General features: G+C 39.0%; 1 protein-coding gene across 2 annotated transcripts; it reads right to left on the reverse strand.

Moving 5' to 3' along the window:
• Window positions 1-196: 196 nt before the first annotated feature.
• LOC146388551 (cytochrome P450 2K1-like) lies at window positions 197-12,394 on the reverse strand. Of its 2 annotated transcripts, XM_084925928.1 has the most exons (10): window positions 12,375-12,394; window positions 11,943-12,111; window positions 11,629-11,791; window positions 3,304-3,450; window positions 3,020-3,180; window positions 2,446-2,625; window positions 2,194-2,335; window positions 720-904; window positions 476-617; window positions 197-384 (listed from the first exon to the last, which is right to left on the reverse strand). In XM_084925928.1, exons 1-10 carry the CDS (start codon window positions 12,392-12,394, stop codon window positions 197-199), a joined length of 1,497 nt encoding a protein of 498 aa, XP_084782054.1. The 2 variants fall into 2 exon arrangements, with proteins under 2 accessions (XP_084782054.1, XP_084782053.1); XM_084925927.1 differs by lacking the exon at window positions 12,375-12,394 and having other exon boundaries at window positions 11,943-12,187.
• Between the last annotated feature and the right edge of the window lie 695 nt (window positions 12,395-13,089).

The following is a 13,089-nucleotide window of genomic DNA, read 5'->3' on the forward strand; positions in this document are numbered from 1 at the left end:
CTATCGAAATTTTAAACGAATATCCTCATATGTGGCTCTCATTTTTCTTAGAAACAAAAATTAGGTAAAAAAAAATCTGGTAATTCTTTGTTTTTACATTCATCGGGTTCCAATATGCCCAAATATCAAAGAGAAATTAAAAATGCATGCGATGAAAGAGTTCGGGTCTTAGGAGAAGCCCTGCTTAAGCCCTCGCTCACTGGCGACTGACAGCACACAGCTTATGGGATGACGGAGGGGTGGTGAATCCCACAGCTGGTGTGAGATCCAGTTCATCCTCTGTAATTCCAGGTGGAGGAGTGAAGCAAAAGCGCTGAACGAGGGAGGTGAAGAAGAGGAAGAGCTCCATCTTAGCCAGACCTTCTCCGAGACACATCCTGTGACCTGCAAATGCGAAGAGTTTACGCTTATTTAAACGAGTCATGTCTGTGCAAGTGCAAATTTTCTTAACAAAAGCCTGATAAAGTTGTCATACCTGCAGAAAAGGGCATGAAGGCATCTCTCCTGACAAATTTACCTTCCTTATCCAGGAAATGAGAAGGGTTAAAACTGTGTGGGCTCTCCCATTCACTCTCATCGTACAGGACAGAAGTAAGAAGGGGAAATACAATAGTTCCCTGTAGGCAAAAGAGCACATTTAACATAGATGCGCGATTCAAGTTATCAGAGGTGAATCAAAATATCTATTAAAAGGTATTTTTTGTGGATGAGCAGTTGACCTTTTTGATAAAGTATCCCTGGAAGGTGACATCTCGGCTAGTTTGGTGAGGAAGACATACAGGTAGAATATTAGCCAGTCTCTGGATCTCGTGAATGACTGCATCAGTGTACGGCAGGTTTTTCCTATCATCAACACTGACTTTTCGGCTTCCTACTACATGTCTCAGCTCCTCATGGACCTGCTCTGTAGACACAAAATAAATAGATAGGTTTTGTCTGCATTCATTTTACCACATATTACCAATGATCACTTTATATTATAAGACAAAACCCTTACAATATTACAGAGCAAAACCCAAAGATCAGACCATCCACTATGAACAAGTTATTGGTGGTAGTGGGGAGAAAGAACTCCCTTTTAACAGAAAGAGGTCTCTAGGAGACACAAGCTCAGAGTGGGACAGTCAAACTCTCCATCATGAGTACAAACAGAGTTCAGGAGCAGACTGCCCTATTACAGTGGCTTGCAAAAGTATTCGGACCCCTTGAACTTTTCCACATTTTGTCACATTACAGCCACAAACATGAATCAATTTTATTGGAATTTCACATGAAAGACCAACACAAAGTGGTGTACATGTGAGAAGTGGAACAAAAATCATATATGATTCCAAACATTTTTTTACAAATAAATAACTGAAAAGTGGGGTGTGTATAATTATTCAGCCCCCTGAGTCAATACTTTGTAGAACCACCTTTTGCTGCAATTACAGCTGCCAGTCTTTTAGGATATGTCTCTACCAGCTTTGCACATCTAGAGACTGAAATCCTTGCCCATTCTTCTTTGCAAAACAGCGCCAGCTCAGTCAGATTAGATGGACAGCGTTTGTGAACAGCAGGTTTCAAGAGCTGTATCTTTGTCAAAGCAGGCTCCAGTAAACATTTACTGAACGTTTAACAAAAGATTTCATATCAGAAATGTATTATCTTTTTACAACCTCTTAACTGAAGAGTTTATACTATAAGGTAAATGCATAGAACAAAGACTGAAGAAACTGAAATACTGCCAGAGGAACGGAAATCAGTGGATACTTACTGCTAACCCCAGCTCCTTTTTTCTCTCATTGCCAGATTGTTGACTTCTCAGTGAAGTAGTATTGCTCAGGCCACTTAGGTTTTCCAGGTAAGTAAGCTAAAAGACTATCAACCAACCTCATTCTTAAGGACACCTGCCTGTTCCACTCTCACACTGTTGGAAGCTTAAGTTTTAGCTTTAGGAAACCCTAACCCTCCAGCTACTGGAAAGGAAATGAAGTTCTAGAAAATTAACCATAGTTTTTGAGTGGTGTGTTTGGTCCTGTTGTTGAGTTCCTTGTTGTACTTACCTGAGCTGAACATTAAACTTTAACCAACACTATTTTTTTTTTTTTTGCCTTTGTCGACATCTATTTAGAAAATATTCAGTTTTCTAATGGCTGAGGGGCTTTATGAAAACAGAAATAAAATTTCTGGAGGAGAGTTCTGCCTCCTTACCCTGTATGTGTGGATATTTAGCCATTAACAGCAAACCCCATCTCAGTGTGGCTGCTGTGGTGTCAGTACCAGCAACAAACAGGTCAATCACTGTGAATATCAAGTTCTCCTCACTGTAGTGAGAGTCGTCAATACCAAATTCCTAAAAAAAAAAAAAAGAAAAAGAAAAGGTATAATAACAAAACTGAAACACTGTTTTGAACACTGAGCCACTTTTTAAAATGTTAGAAAAGACAAAACATGCCGTCTTACTTCCTCTTTCTGCTTCCAAATCAAAAAACAGTCCACAAACCCTTGGCACATGTCAGGGTCCAGTGTCTCTTTCAGGTACGTAATTAAATACTTTACATCTCTGATGGTCGTCTCAACATTTTTTAACACCACTTGATGGTTTTTAATCCATCTGAACAGCCGGGGAAACATGTTATAAAGCTGTAAAATTAAACAGTAACAAAGTAAAGATTCAAGTAATGCTTTCATTTTTACAAAAGCACCATCATCATGCATTGTTTTACGTATACATTTGGTATTTTCCATATCTTTGTGACCACTTTATGCTTTCAATCACTATTTTATATTTTGCCTTCCCATCATGAAATGTGAATATTTTTGTTTGGCTCAATGGACAACAGTAAAACACTCCAAATATATTTCACCAAAAGTATACATTTGTTAACTGATATACAGACAGAGTCTGCTTCAACATAAAATCAGATGTTTACCATTCAGTTTATGCCACACAGGTAACAATAGTCACTGTTAATATTTTATGTCATTCTTTTTTTTTTTAAAGAGTAAAAAAAAAAAAGGGGGTGAAAAAGCAAACCTGGACTGATGCAGAACCTGTGACACATGTGGCATGATTGGCTCGCTTCACCATTTTTGTGAATATCGGGTCATTGTAGTCAAATCTGCATCCGTACACAACGGAGAAGATAATATTGGCTGTTGCATAATTTATTGGAAGTGCTGTATCAAATGGTTCTCCTGTAACCCAACATGTGGACAAGATTAAGACATTAATAATTAATTCTAATAGCATTAAAACAAACCTCAGCAAAATTAAATAGATCTTTGTTTTAACACTGCGTATACATGCTATCTCCATACCTTTATGCTCTTCGATCACTTGAATGAGATAGCTACACTCTGCCAAGATTTTATGAGAAAGTCTTTTGCCGAACTCAAAGTCTTTGAGGGTGGTGAGGGCAAAATATCTCAGCTCTTTCCATGATTCTCCATTTGCAAACAGAATCCCTACAAGACATAAAATTTTACAACAGAAGGTCAGTTAATTACAGTTTACAAGCAGTGTTGGGTTTAACATATTAATTTGTTGCTTTGTGACCCTTTACATCCTGATACAACCCTCCCAGGGATGCGCGTTCCACCTGGTTTCAGAGTGGGAATCTTTCCCTGCCCGTTAGGCGAACATGTTAACTTTGAAACAGGTTGCAAAGTAACGCGTTACTGTAATCTTATGAGATTTTTCAGTAATGTACAGCTCAACAACAAAGACAGTGCAACACCAGACAGAACAGAACGATACAGTCAGTAGACAGTGCAGACACACCTGTGCAATAGAAATGTGCAAAAGACTGAACATCCAAAAATCTAAAGTCATATCATTCAGTGATTCAGTAAAAAGGACCAGATGTTACAGTCCCTGATTGTGCATTGCTTTAGATGGAGAGACTCTTGAGGGATGGCTAATCTGCCATTTTCCTTCCTTGGTTAGGTTTGGGGATTAGAGATCTGATCTAGAGTATCATTTTAAAATTTGGGACACATCGTCAGTAGTGGACCTTGGATTCATCGGGTGTTTCGGCCGTTATCACTAGACACCCTCATCCAAGGAGGCCCTGCCAGGGTTGATCAGGCCCTGGAGTGTGTCACTGGTTTATGTTAAATTGTTATTTCTCTCCTTTCTTCTGTTTAGTTTCCTACAGTTTATTTTCTATCTATTCACTGCAACTGAGAAATAATACTTACCTCTTTAGTATTATGGAGCCTAACTTTTTCAAGGGGATAGAAAAGGTGATAGAGAGAAGTAAGACAAAACGGACAAGGTAGGAGAGAGGAGCGCCGGAAGGGGGGCGCCCGATCTGGCTTCCCACACCTCCCCACCGGATTGGGCTATACACTCTACCTCCCCACTGCCTCCCAGAAAAGGGAAGAAGAGCAGAGGGGAGTAGAGCGGAATATTTCTTTTCTCGCGCGGTTAGCTGACTGCCTTAGCTGCCCAAGTGATGTCAGCCCTTTTTAGCCATAGCCAGTGACTGGTGTGGGGATTAGAGAAATATTTTGCTGCTATTGTTAATAATCATCATCATTACCATTGCATTAATAATTAATATTGATATTGCATTCAGATGTTTAAACATATTGGTACCCAATTAGCCTTTATTACAGGTGCAGTTATCAATAATCTTAAATGCTTTTGAATGCTTGTTATAATCTTAAATGTGTACGTGTTGGCCTTCTGTCTGGTGGAAAGGTTACAAGGTTTAGCTGGTGAGGTGAGAGGTGAAACTGAGTGCATTTCAGGTTGACACACACACACACACACACACACACACACACAGCAGTTAGACTCAGGGGTAGGTGAAGGTTCAAATGATATTTTGTAAAAGCTTGCAACTGCAAAATTGTGCCTGCAAGAGAACAGTTTGTTGCAGAATGTGTGCCTGATGTTCCAGACGATAAGCGGGCAGGACGTGCGACAGGAAGACACCTGGGATGGAGACGAGGCGGTGTTCTTTTCAAACTGTGTTAAAAGTCATTGTGGTTTTGATTTGACGTATGCATGTATTGTATCTGATGACGCATGAGGGGGCGTTAACCCTGATGAATCAAAAGCAATCTGAAGTGTCTTTTTGGGCGGAGATCTACAGCTGATGTTTTGCAGTGTACATCTCCCCACGCTGCGTGTGGTCATTAAAATCAATTGTTTGACCAAGCTCTTCTGGACCATGGTTGTTTTTACTCTCGTCCTCAATATTGAACCCTTAACACTGGTCCTCTCAGCAGTGTTAGGCACAAGACAGTGCAGACACACCTGTGCAATAGAAATGTGCAAAAGACTGAACATCCAAAAATCTAAAGTCATATCATAGCTGTCCAGTAACCCCAGTCCAGCTGCCAGAGTCCAAAGTTCAACAGATTACAGAGTCAGTGGTCAGCAATCAGGCTTGCAGCACTGAAGCTTCCTTATCTACTTGTTGATGTCTCTGTAGTAGTAGTAGTAACCGTAATTATGTGATTGTTGTGTTTCATGTCATTTTGCAGAGTAACGGGAAGGTAATGTAACGAGTAGTGTAATTAATTAGTTTATATAGCAGGAAATTAAGTGGCATACTGCATTTTTTTTAAAGAAAAGTAATAAGTAATGTGTAAATCATTATATTTTTTGAGAAGTGACCCTGATGGACCTGCAGATAATGGAGACATACAGCCCTGTTTCTACCAGTTGAGAAGCTGTGTAAAATATACATAAAATAAAACTCATTTCTAATGTATTGGCAGCGATGTGTTTCAGCATGTATTTCTCATTCTCCGCAGTTGAGGTCCTACTTTATCATATTTATCATTTCATAATGATCCAAATGTTTTCAGTGGGTGTGATGGCTGCATGCAACCACACAATTGAAATACTTGGGTAATATTCATTTGACCTTTTTGTCTTATGTTTACATTATGCTCTAAAGCTTCTGTGATCATAAATTAACTAATTTAATATTTTGAGTTTACCTGTAATGCATGACAGCACTAAGCTATAGTGCAAATGGTGGCATAGACTCTGTTTTGCGTTGTTTGTTATTTTATATGGGTATATGTTATATTAATTATATTTCAGTTCTTTCTGAGTAACCTGGCCTCCGCTCTAGTCCTGAAAGAGGAGGCTGAAGGTGGAGCTGGTTTAAATTCAGAAGCCAATAAAATGGACTGGACCATCTATTGTGATCATGTAGGGGGAATGGGGTTCTTCTTAAATGAGGGTTAGCTGTTATCTCTCTAGTTTTCACCTTTGGGGTATATAATGATTTATTCATTTGCTATATAACTGGAGCTTTTTCTCATTTGGGCAGGTCAGTTTGTTGAGTTATGTTTTGTTAAGTGACTTTTGAGTAGAGTGTTGTTAGGTTAACCTCTTTTATGGGCCGACTTGGTTCTAAAAAAAAAGTTTATTTTTGTCGTTTTGAATTTTTGTAATCATCTTGTCCTTTTGGGGGTATAATAAAACCTATTTTTTGTTGAAGATTACATTTGTGCCTACATTTTTTTTTTTTTCTCTCCTCCTTAGATTAAATTATGGGTTCAGCCTGGACTATCGGGGTATGGGAGAGCGGGGCTCAAGGCAGTGGTAGTTAAGTGTATGATTACGGACTTTGGTAAGGGGGGAATCATTGCCTGGGGATCCCCGGCATGGTTGAGGTATTGTTTTAATAGTTTTGTTTTATGTGGGGTTTTTTTTCTTTTATTGATTTTTGATGCCAAATTTGCTAGTCATTATTACAGGTTTCTGAACATCCCGCTTTATATGTACCTTAAATTATCTATAAGTAGAAATAATCTGAGTATCATGAGCTGGAACGTCAAGGGCCTCAATAATCCCATTAAGAAAAACAAAATATTGTCCTTTATAAAATCTAAGAAGTGTGACATTGCATTTGTTCAAGAGACCCACCTGCTGCCTCAAGATTCTCAGAAGCTATGCGTGGGTTGGGTGGGATATGTAGGGGCAGCCAGTGGTACTAGTAAAAGCAGAGGAGTGGCCACTTTGATTGGTAAACATTTACAGTTTAAATGTATCCAAAAGAGTAAGGATGACGCTGGGAGAATGATGTTAATGTTGTGTGAAGTTCAAGGGAAGGCGGTCATCTTAGCTAATGTATATGCTCCTAACGTAGATGATCCATCCTTTTTTGGACAATTAGAGAAAAAAATATCTGACATGGGGGATTACCCTATTATTATGGGGGGGGGGATTTTAATGAGGTTATGGACCCGGTACTGGATCGGAGTTCCAGATCAGTCTATGCTTCTAGGGCTCATAGGGCCCTAAAAGGGCTGACTGAAGCGTGTGGCCTCATAGATGTGTGGAGGTTACAAAACCCCTCTGGAAGGGACTATACTTTTTTCTCCCCCCCCTCACCACTCCTTCTCCAGGATAGATTTTTTTTTGGTATCCCAATCACTAATACCTGCTGTTGTATCGAGTAATATTGGTACCATAATCCTCTCAGATCATAGCCCTGTTTATCTCCTCATGCTACTATCTAATGATACAGCTAGGACGCCTAGATGGAGACTTAATTTGACCCTTCTATTAGATGCAGCATTCAGAGAGTCTCTTCAATTACAAATCAATCTGTATATAGAGACGAATGTCCCTACTGCCCCTTCAGCAGGAGTAGCATGGGAAGCACTAAAAGCTTTCCTGAGAGGCTATATAATACAGTATGCCTCATTTAAAAAGAGGGAAAATATTACTAAACTTCAAAATCTAGAATGTCAAATTAAACTTGCTGATTTAAAATTTAAAAATGATTGTTCTTCATTGAATTTGAATGAATTGACCAAGTTAAAATATGAATTTAATGCAATACTGTCACAAAAAGCTAAATTTTCTCTATTTCATGCTAGACAAAAACACTTCGAGGAAGGGGATAAGGCCGGAAGGCTCTTAGCGAGATATATTAAACAGAGAGAGACTATGGCTATGATCTCAGCTGTTAAAGATAATAATGGACGTCTTTTCTTTAAACCTAAAGAAATTAATACAATATTTAGTAACTTTTATAAAGATCTTTATAGCTCGGAATCAAGCATTTCAGAGAGTGATATAAAGAAATTTTTGTTATCTTTAAATCTTCCTAGGGTGACAGTGGATCAACTGAAATATTTGGACGCTCCCATTACCGTTGAAGAAATAGTGGGAGTTATTAAACACCTGCCCTCTGATAAAGCACCAGGCCTGGATGGATATACGGCTGAGTTTTATAAATCCTTTCCAGAAGATCTAGCGCCACTGCTTTTAAACACTTATAACGAATCTTTTCAAGAGGGTAGGCTCCCACCTTCACTATCTGAAGCCATCATTACACTTATCCTAAAGAAGGATAAGGACCCCACTGACTGTAAAAGCTACAGACCGATAAGTCTGACCTCCTATGATAGTAAGATTTTATCTAAAATTCTGGCTAATCGATTAAACCGGGTAATAACCTCTCTTGTACATGTAGATCAAGTTGGTTTCATAAGCTCACGCTCTTCAGCTGATAATATTAGGAGGTTAATTGATATTATGTGGGCGGTTCAGGACAGCCATTCTCCCATAGCTGCGATTTCGCTGGATGCCGAAAAGGCATTCGACAGAGTCGAGTGGAGATATTTATTCGCTACTTTAGAGTGTTTCGGTTTTACCAAAAGCTTTATTAATTGGATTCAGCTTATATATGTACACCCCAAGGCATCAGTACTCACAAATGGAATAATAGGGCCTTCTTTTGAACTAGGTAGAGGAACCAGGCAGGGGGATCCCCTCTCTCCACTTCTTTTTGCTCTGGCCCTTGAGCCGTTGGCAGTGGCTATTCGTAGGGAGCCCAATTTTCCAGGTGTCAGTATAGGGAGAGACTGTCATAAACTGTTGTTGTACGCCGATGATATTTTGCTTTTTATATCAGACCCAGAAAAGTCTTTAAACTCCTTGCAGGCAATAATAAATACGTTTTCAGCTATTTCTGGTTATAAGGTGAATTGGACCAAATCAGAGGCCCTCCCATTAACTAGTTATTGTCCTAGGTCACTTTTTCAAACCGGTATGTTTTCCTGGCCTCAGAAGGGCATTAAGTATTTAGGCATCACCTTCCCGCCTCATTTGTCAGACCTGATAAAGATAAATTTTGAACCTTTACTCAGCGATATGAAAATTAATATTGATCGTTGGTCTCAGATGTATCTCTCAATGTGGGGAAAGGTAAACGTAATCAAAATGGTATGTACACCTAAGTTCAATTATTTGTTGCAGGCTCTACCAATCCATGTTCCTTTGAAATACACCAAACAGTTTGACCAGCTCTGTAAGTCATTTATATGGAATAATAAAAAGCCTAGATTGAATCTGAGAAAACTGCAGAAACCAGTGGACAGAGGTGGGTTAGGGATGCCTAATCTACTTTTATATCATTATGCTTTTTCTCTTCGGCATTTGGCACATTGGTTCTTACCCCCTGAGAAAGCGCCTCCTTGGTTTTCCATTGAAAGTACTGCTTGCTCGCCATTTACACCATTATATAGCTTATCAACTAATTTGTCCCCCCGTATCCAATCACATCCAGTACTTTCTCATTTGAAAGAAGTATGGAAAAGAATGTCCAAATTATTCAAATTTGATCCATATCTTAGCCAATCTGCTGGTATTTGGTATAACCCCAAACTTGCTATTGCTAAACTACCCTTCTTTTGGAAGCTCTGGTTTCAGAGAGGTATAACAGTGTTGGGGGATCTTTATGAAAATAGTATATTTAAATCATATGGAAAACTTGCAGAAGAATTTGATTTACCTAGACAGGAATTTTGGAAATATCTGCAACTAAGACATTTGATGGCCAATACATGTGGTTCATTCGCAAAGTTCCCTTTAAGCTGCGACTTTCTGGAGGAAATAAAAAAAACCTTTGGGCGTGGACAAGAGGCATCAGCTTATTACGCTTTTATTAGCTTCTGATCCTAACACACTGTCCCTCAAAAGAACGTGGGAAATGGACTTAAATCTCAACTTTACAGTGGAGGAATGGAATAGCATCCTCAGGAATCTGAAAAAAATGTCACGCGAATTACGTTCAAGATTGGTTCAATTTAAGATTTTAAATAGAGTATATTGGACACCCTCACGGTTGCATAGGGTGGGTCTAGCGACTGATGATGCATGCTGGAAATGCCAGCAAGGAAGTGGCACACTTTTACATTTGCTTTGGGGGTGCTCCAAAGTCCAAGATTATTGGATTCATATTCACACTGTAGTAGAGAAGGTTGTAGGTCAAGGGGTCCCATTTATGAACAGTCTTTATGTATTAGGAGACCCTTCAGCTTTGAGTCACTTATCCACTTCTCTTGCTCATTGGGTACAAACGGCGATTATGCTGGGGAGGAAGCTGCTGGTGAAAGAGTGGAAGGCCTCATCGACTCCCACCTTCTCTCAGTGGTATATCTCTCTGGGACAAGTGGCAGCTTACGAAAGATTATCATATAGACTGCTAAATAGACTGGACGACTATAATGATAAGTGGGCTAATTACTTTTTACATACAGGTCAGTGACGTATCCGGCTAAAGTAGTTAAGATCGGACTAAATAGGATAGCTGTAATCTGGTCTATGTGAAATGTTGGCATCACCTTTTTATTTTATTTTATTTTTTTTTTTGGGATGGAAATATGCATTGATTCTCAATTTGTTCTGTTGTTGTTACTGGGAATGTCCATTCTGCTATTTTCTGGGTGTTTTTTTTTTTTTTTTTTTTGGGGGGGGGGGGGGGGGGGGTGTCTGGGTTTTGTTTTGTTTTTTTGTTTTTGTTTTTTTTTGTGTATATTAAAATCTAATAAAGTTTGAGTCATAAAGAAGATTACATTTGTGCCTGTGTGTTCCTAGATGCTTGGTTCATGATAGTGGGTGACAGGTCAGTGTCACCAACTATCAGACAGGTCAGTGTAAGATCTGTGACTGGTAGAAAAGAGCATGTTTAACAGACCTGGATATCTTTTTTCTTTCATGTGTAAATTTACTTTAACATCAGCAATCAGGTAAGAGGTCAGATGACTGTAGTTATCAACTCGAAAAGTCAGTCCAAGGTTTTCCAATCATGTGGTGATAACTTCAAACATGGATAAGTCTGCAGGCAGCAGATAATGTGATGTGTGCTATTGTGCTAAAGTTTCTTCACAAAGAAACATCACCCTAGTTTAAAGAGTTCAAACACAACTCAGTAGGTCTTTATTTGTTTTGTTTTGTTTTTATTTCAGAGTCATTTTTATCACTTTTGATCTGGCATTTCCATCTGTGTCATTGGTGAAATGTTATTATAAGCCAACTATCAACTGAACTCAAAGTACAACACAATGTTGTCACAAACAGCAGAACTTAACTCACAGCAGACATCAAGAACAAAGGAATATGCACCACTAAACCTTTAAAATATTATTTTGAAATATTATTTTTCTGATTGAAAGGAAACCTGGACTTCATGATATTGGTCAGCTGTTGCAAAACATGAGGAAACATGCTGTTAATTGTGTAGCCTGTTTTGATCATGTTTTCTTATATCTCTAGTGATCACAAATAACAAAACCTGCAATTTCCCTGGGCTCACACAGAATGGGTGGATGATTTGGGAACATGAAATTAAACTTAATAAACCACAATATAAAGAATCTTACCATGACCTCGGTTTATATCATTAAGTATCGGGGAGATGTTGCGCTCCCCAAACTCCTCTGCATAGTTGACCAGTGCCTCTCTGACTGTCTCATATCCAGCCAGGACCACGACTTTGTTGGTTCCAAAGTAAAGAGTAAATACAGAGCCATATTCCTTTGAAAGCTGGAAGAATCATTCAAAAAAAATTAAATAGCATGTTACGTTCCCCTAACATTTCACAGGAGACCCTGCTAGGGCCATAACATAGCATTAGGTATTGTAATATGTTTAAACTGGCTTCTTTTGATTCAGATCTTGAGAAGAGTTATCTTACCTCACACAGAGTTTTGTGGGGTCTCTTGAGATCTAATTGCAACAGGTTACCAAGCAGGGGCAGAGGTCTCGGTCCTGGGGGTTCATTTCTTTTTTCCTTAGAGATGAAAATGATAGCAACAAGATAAAGTACAAGCAGGAGAACAACGGCTCCCAGCATTGTGGTGGGACTGAACAAAATGAAAAAGATAAAATCCCCAAAATGTTCCATTTGCTCTGATGTTGATGGTTCTCCTCTGTGCTGTCCTTGCAGGTAACACACTTTGCTTTGTGCCAGACTGCAGGGGCAGGAGGCTTTCTTTGTCATATATCTTTACAATCTCCTGGATTTTGACTGCCTTTGCAAAAAGTAAACACTGCATGGAAGACAGTTTACTAAAATCGGGCTTTTTCCAGTGGCTGATAAAAAGACCAAGAAGGGTATCTCTCAGACACTCTGATGTCAATAAACATGTGCACACTCAGTGTAAACTATGAATACTGAAACACAAAGTGTGAAGGAATATGTATCCCCTGCAACTTTTAAAGGGAAAGACTAATCTTCTCAAAAGTCATCCAGGTTAGGTTCTTCCACCTCTTCTTTGTGCTCCCAAGAATGGGATCACGATTTCTTCACAATGCCTTACTTATTTTAACCTCACTGTCACCATTGCACCTTAGTATGAAAAAGAAACTTTTTTTCTTTGTGGGTGTGTTTGGGTGAAAATGGGAAGGAGTTATAGTTCTTCTGGTTGGACTTTCCATTACAGAGTGCGACATTTTGGGAGGTAAGTATTTAAATGAGTCATACAAAAACAGTTTTCTAAAGTTTGCAGCAGGTAATTTACTGCAAAATGAATGTTGAAAGAGCACAGCTTACATTGTGCCTGATGTGGCTGTGATAAATGCTGTTATGAATTTTTAATTCAATTCAATTCAAGTTCTTGATGTTACAAAGACAACAGAAGAAAATCCCAACAGTCTTGCTCCCTATGAGCAAGTGCTTTGGCAACAGTGGGAAGGAAAAACCTGCTTTTAACAGAAAGAACACTCCAGCAGAACTAGGCTGCCACTACCAGTTGGGGTGAGGGGAGGAAGACAGGACAAAGACACACTGTAGAATTGAACCACAGATTAATAATAACTAACAATTAAATGCAGAGAGGTGT

The sequence above is a fragment of the Perissodus microlepis genome, chromosome 4 (genome assembly GCF_051167445.1).
Source record: "Perissodus microlepis isolate ML-2025 ecotype Zambia chromosome 4, ASM5116744v1, whole genome shotgun sequence".
Taxonomy (NCBI): Eukaryota; Metazoa; Chordata; class Actinopteri; order Cichliformes; family Cichlidae; genus Perissodus; species Perissodus microlepis.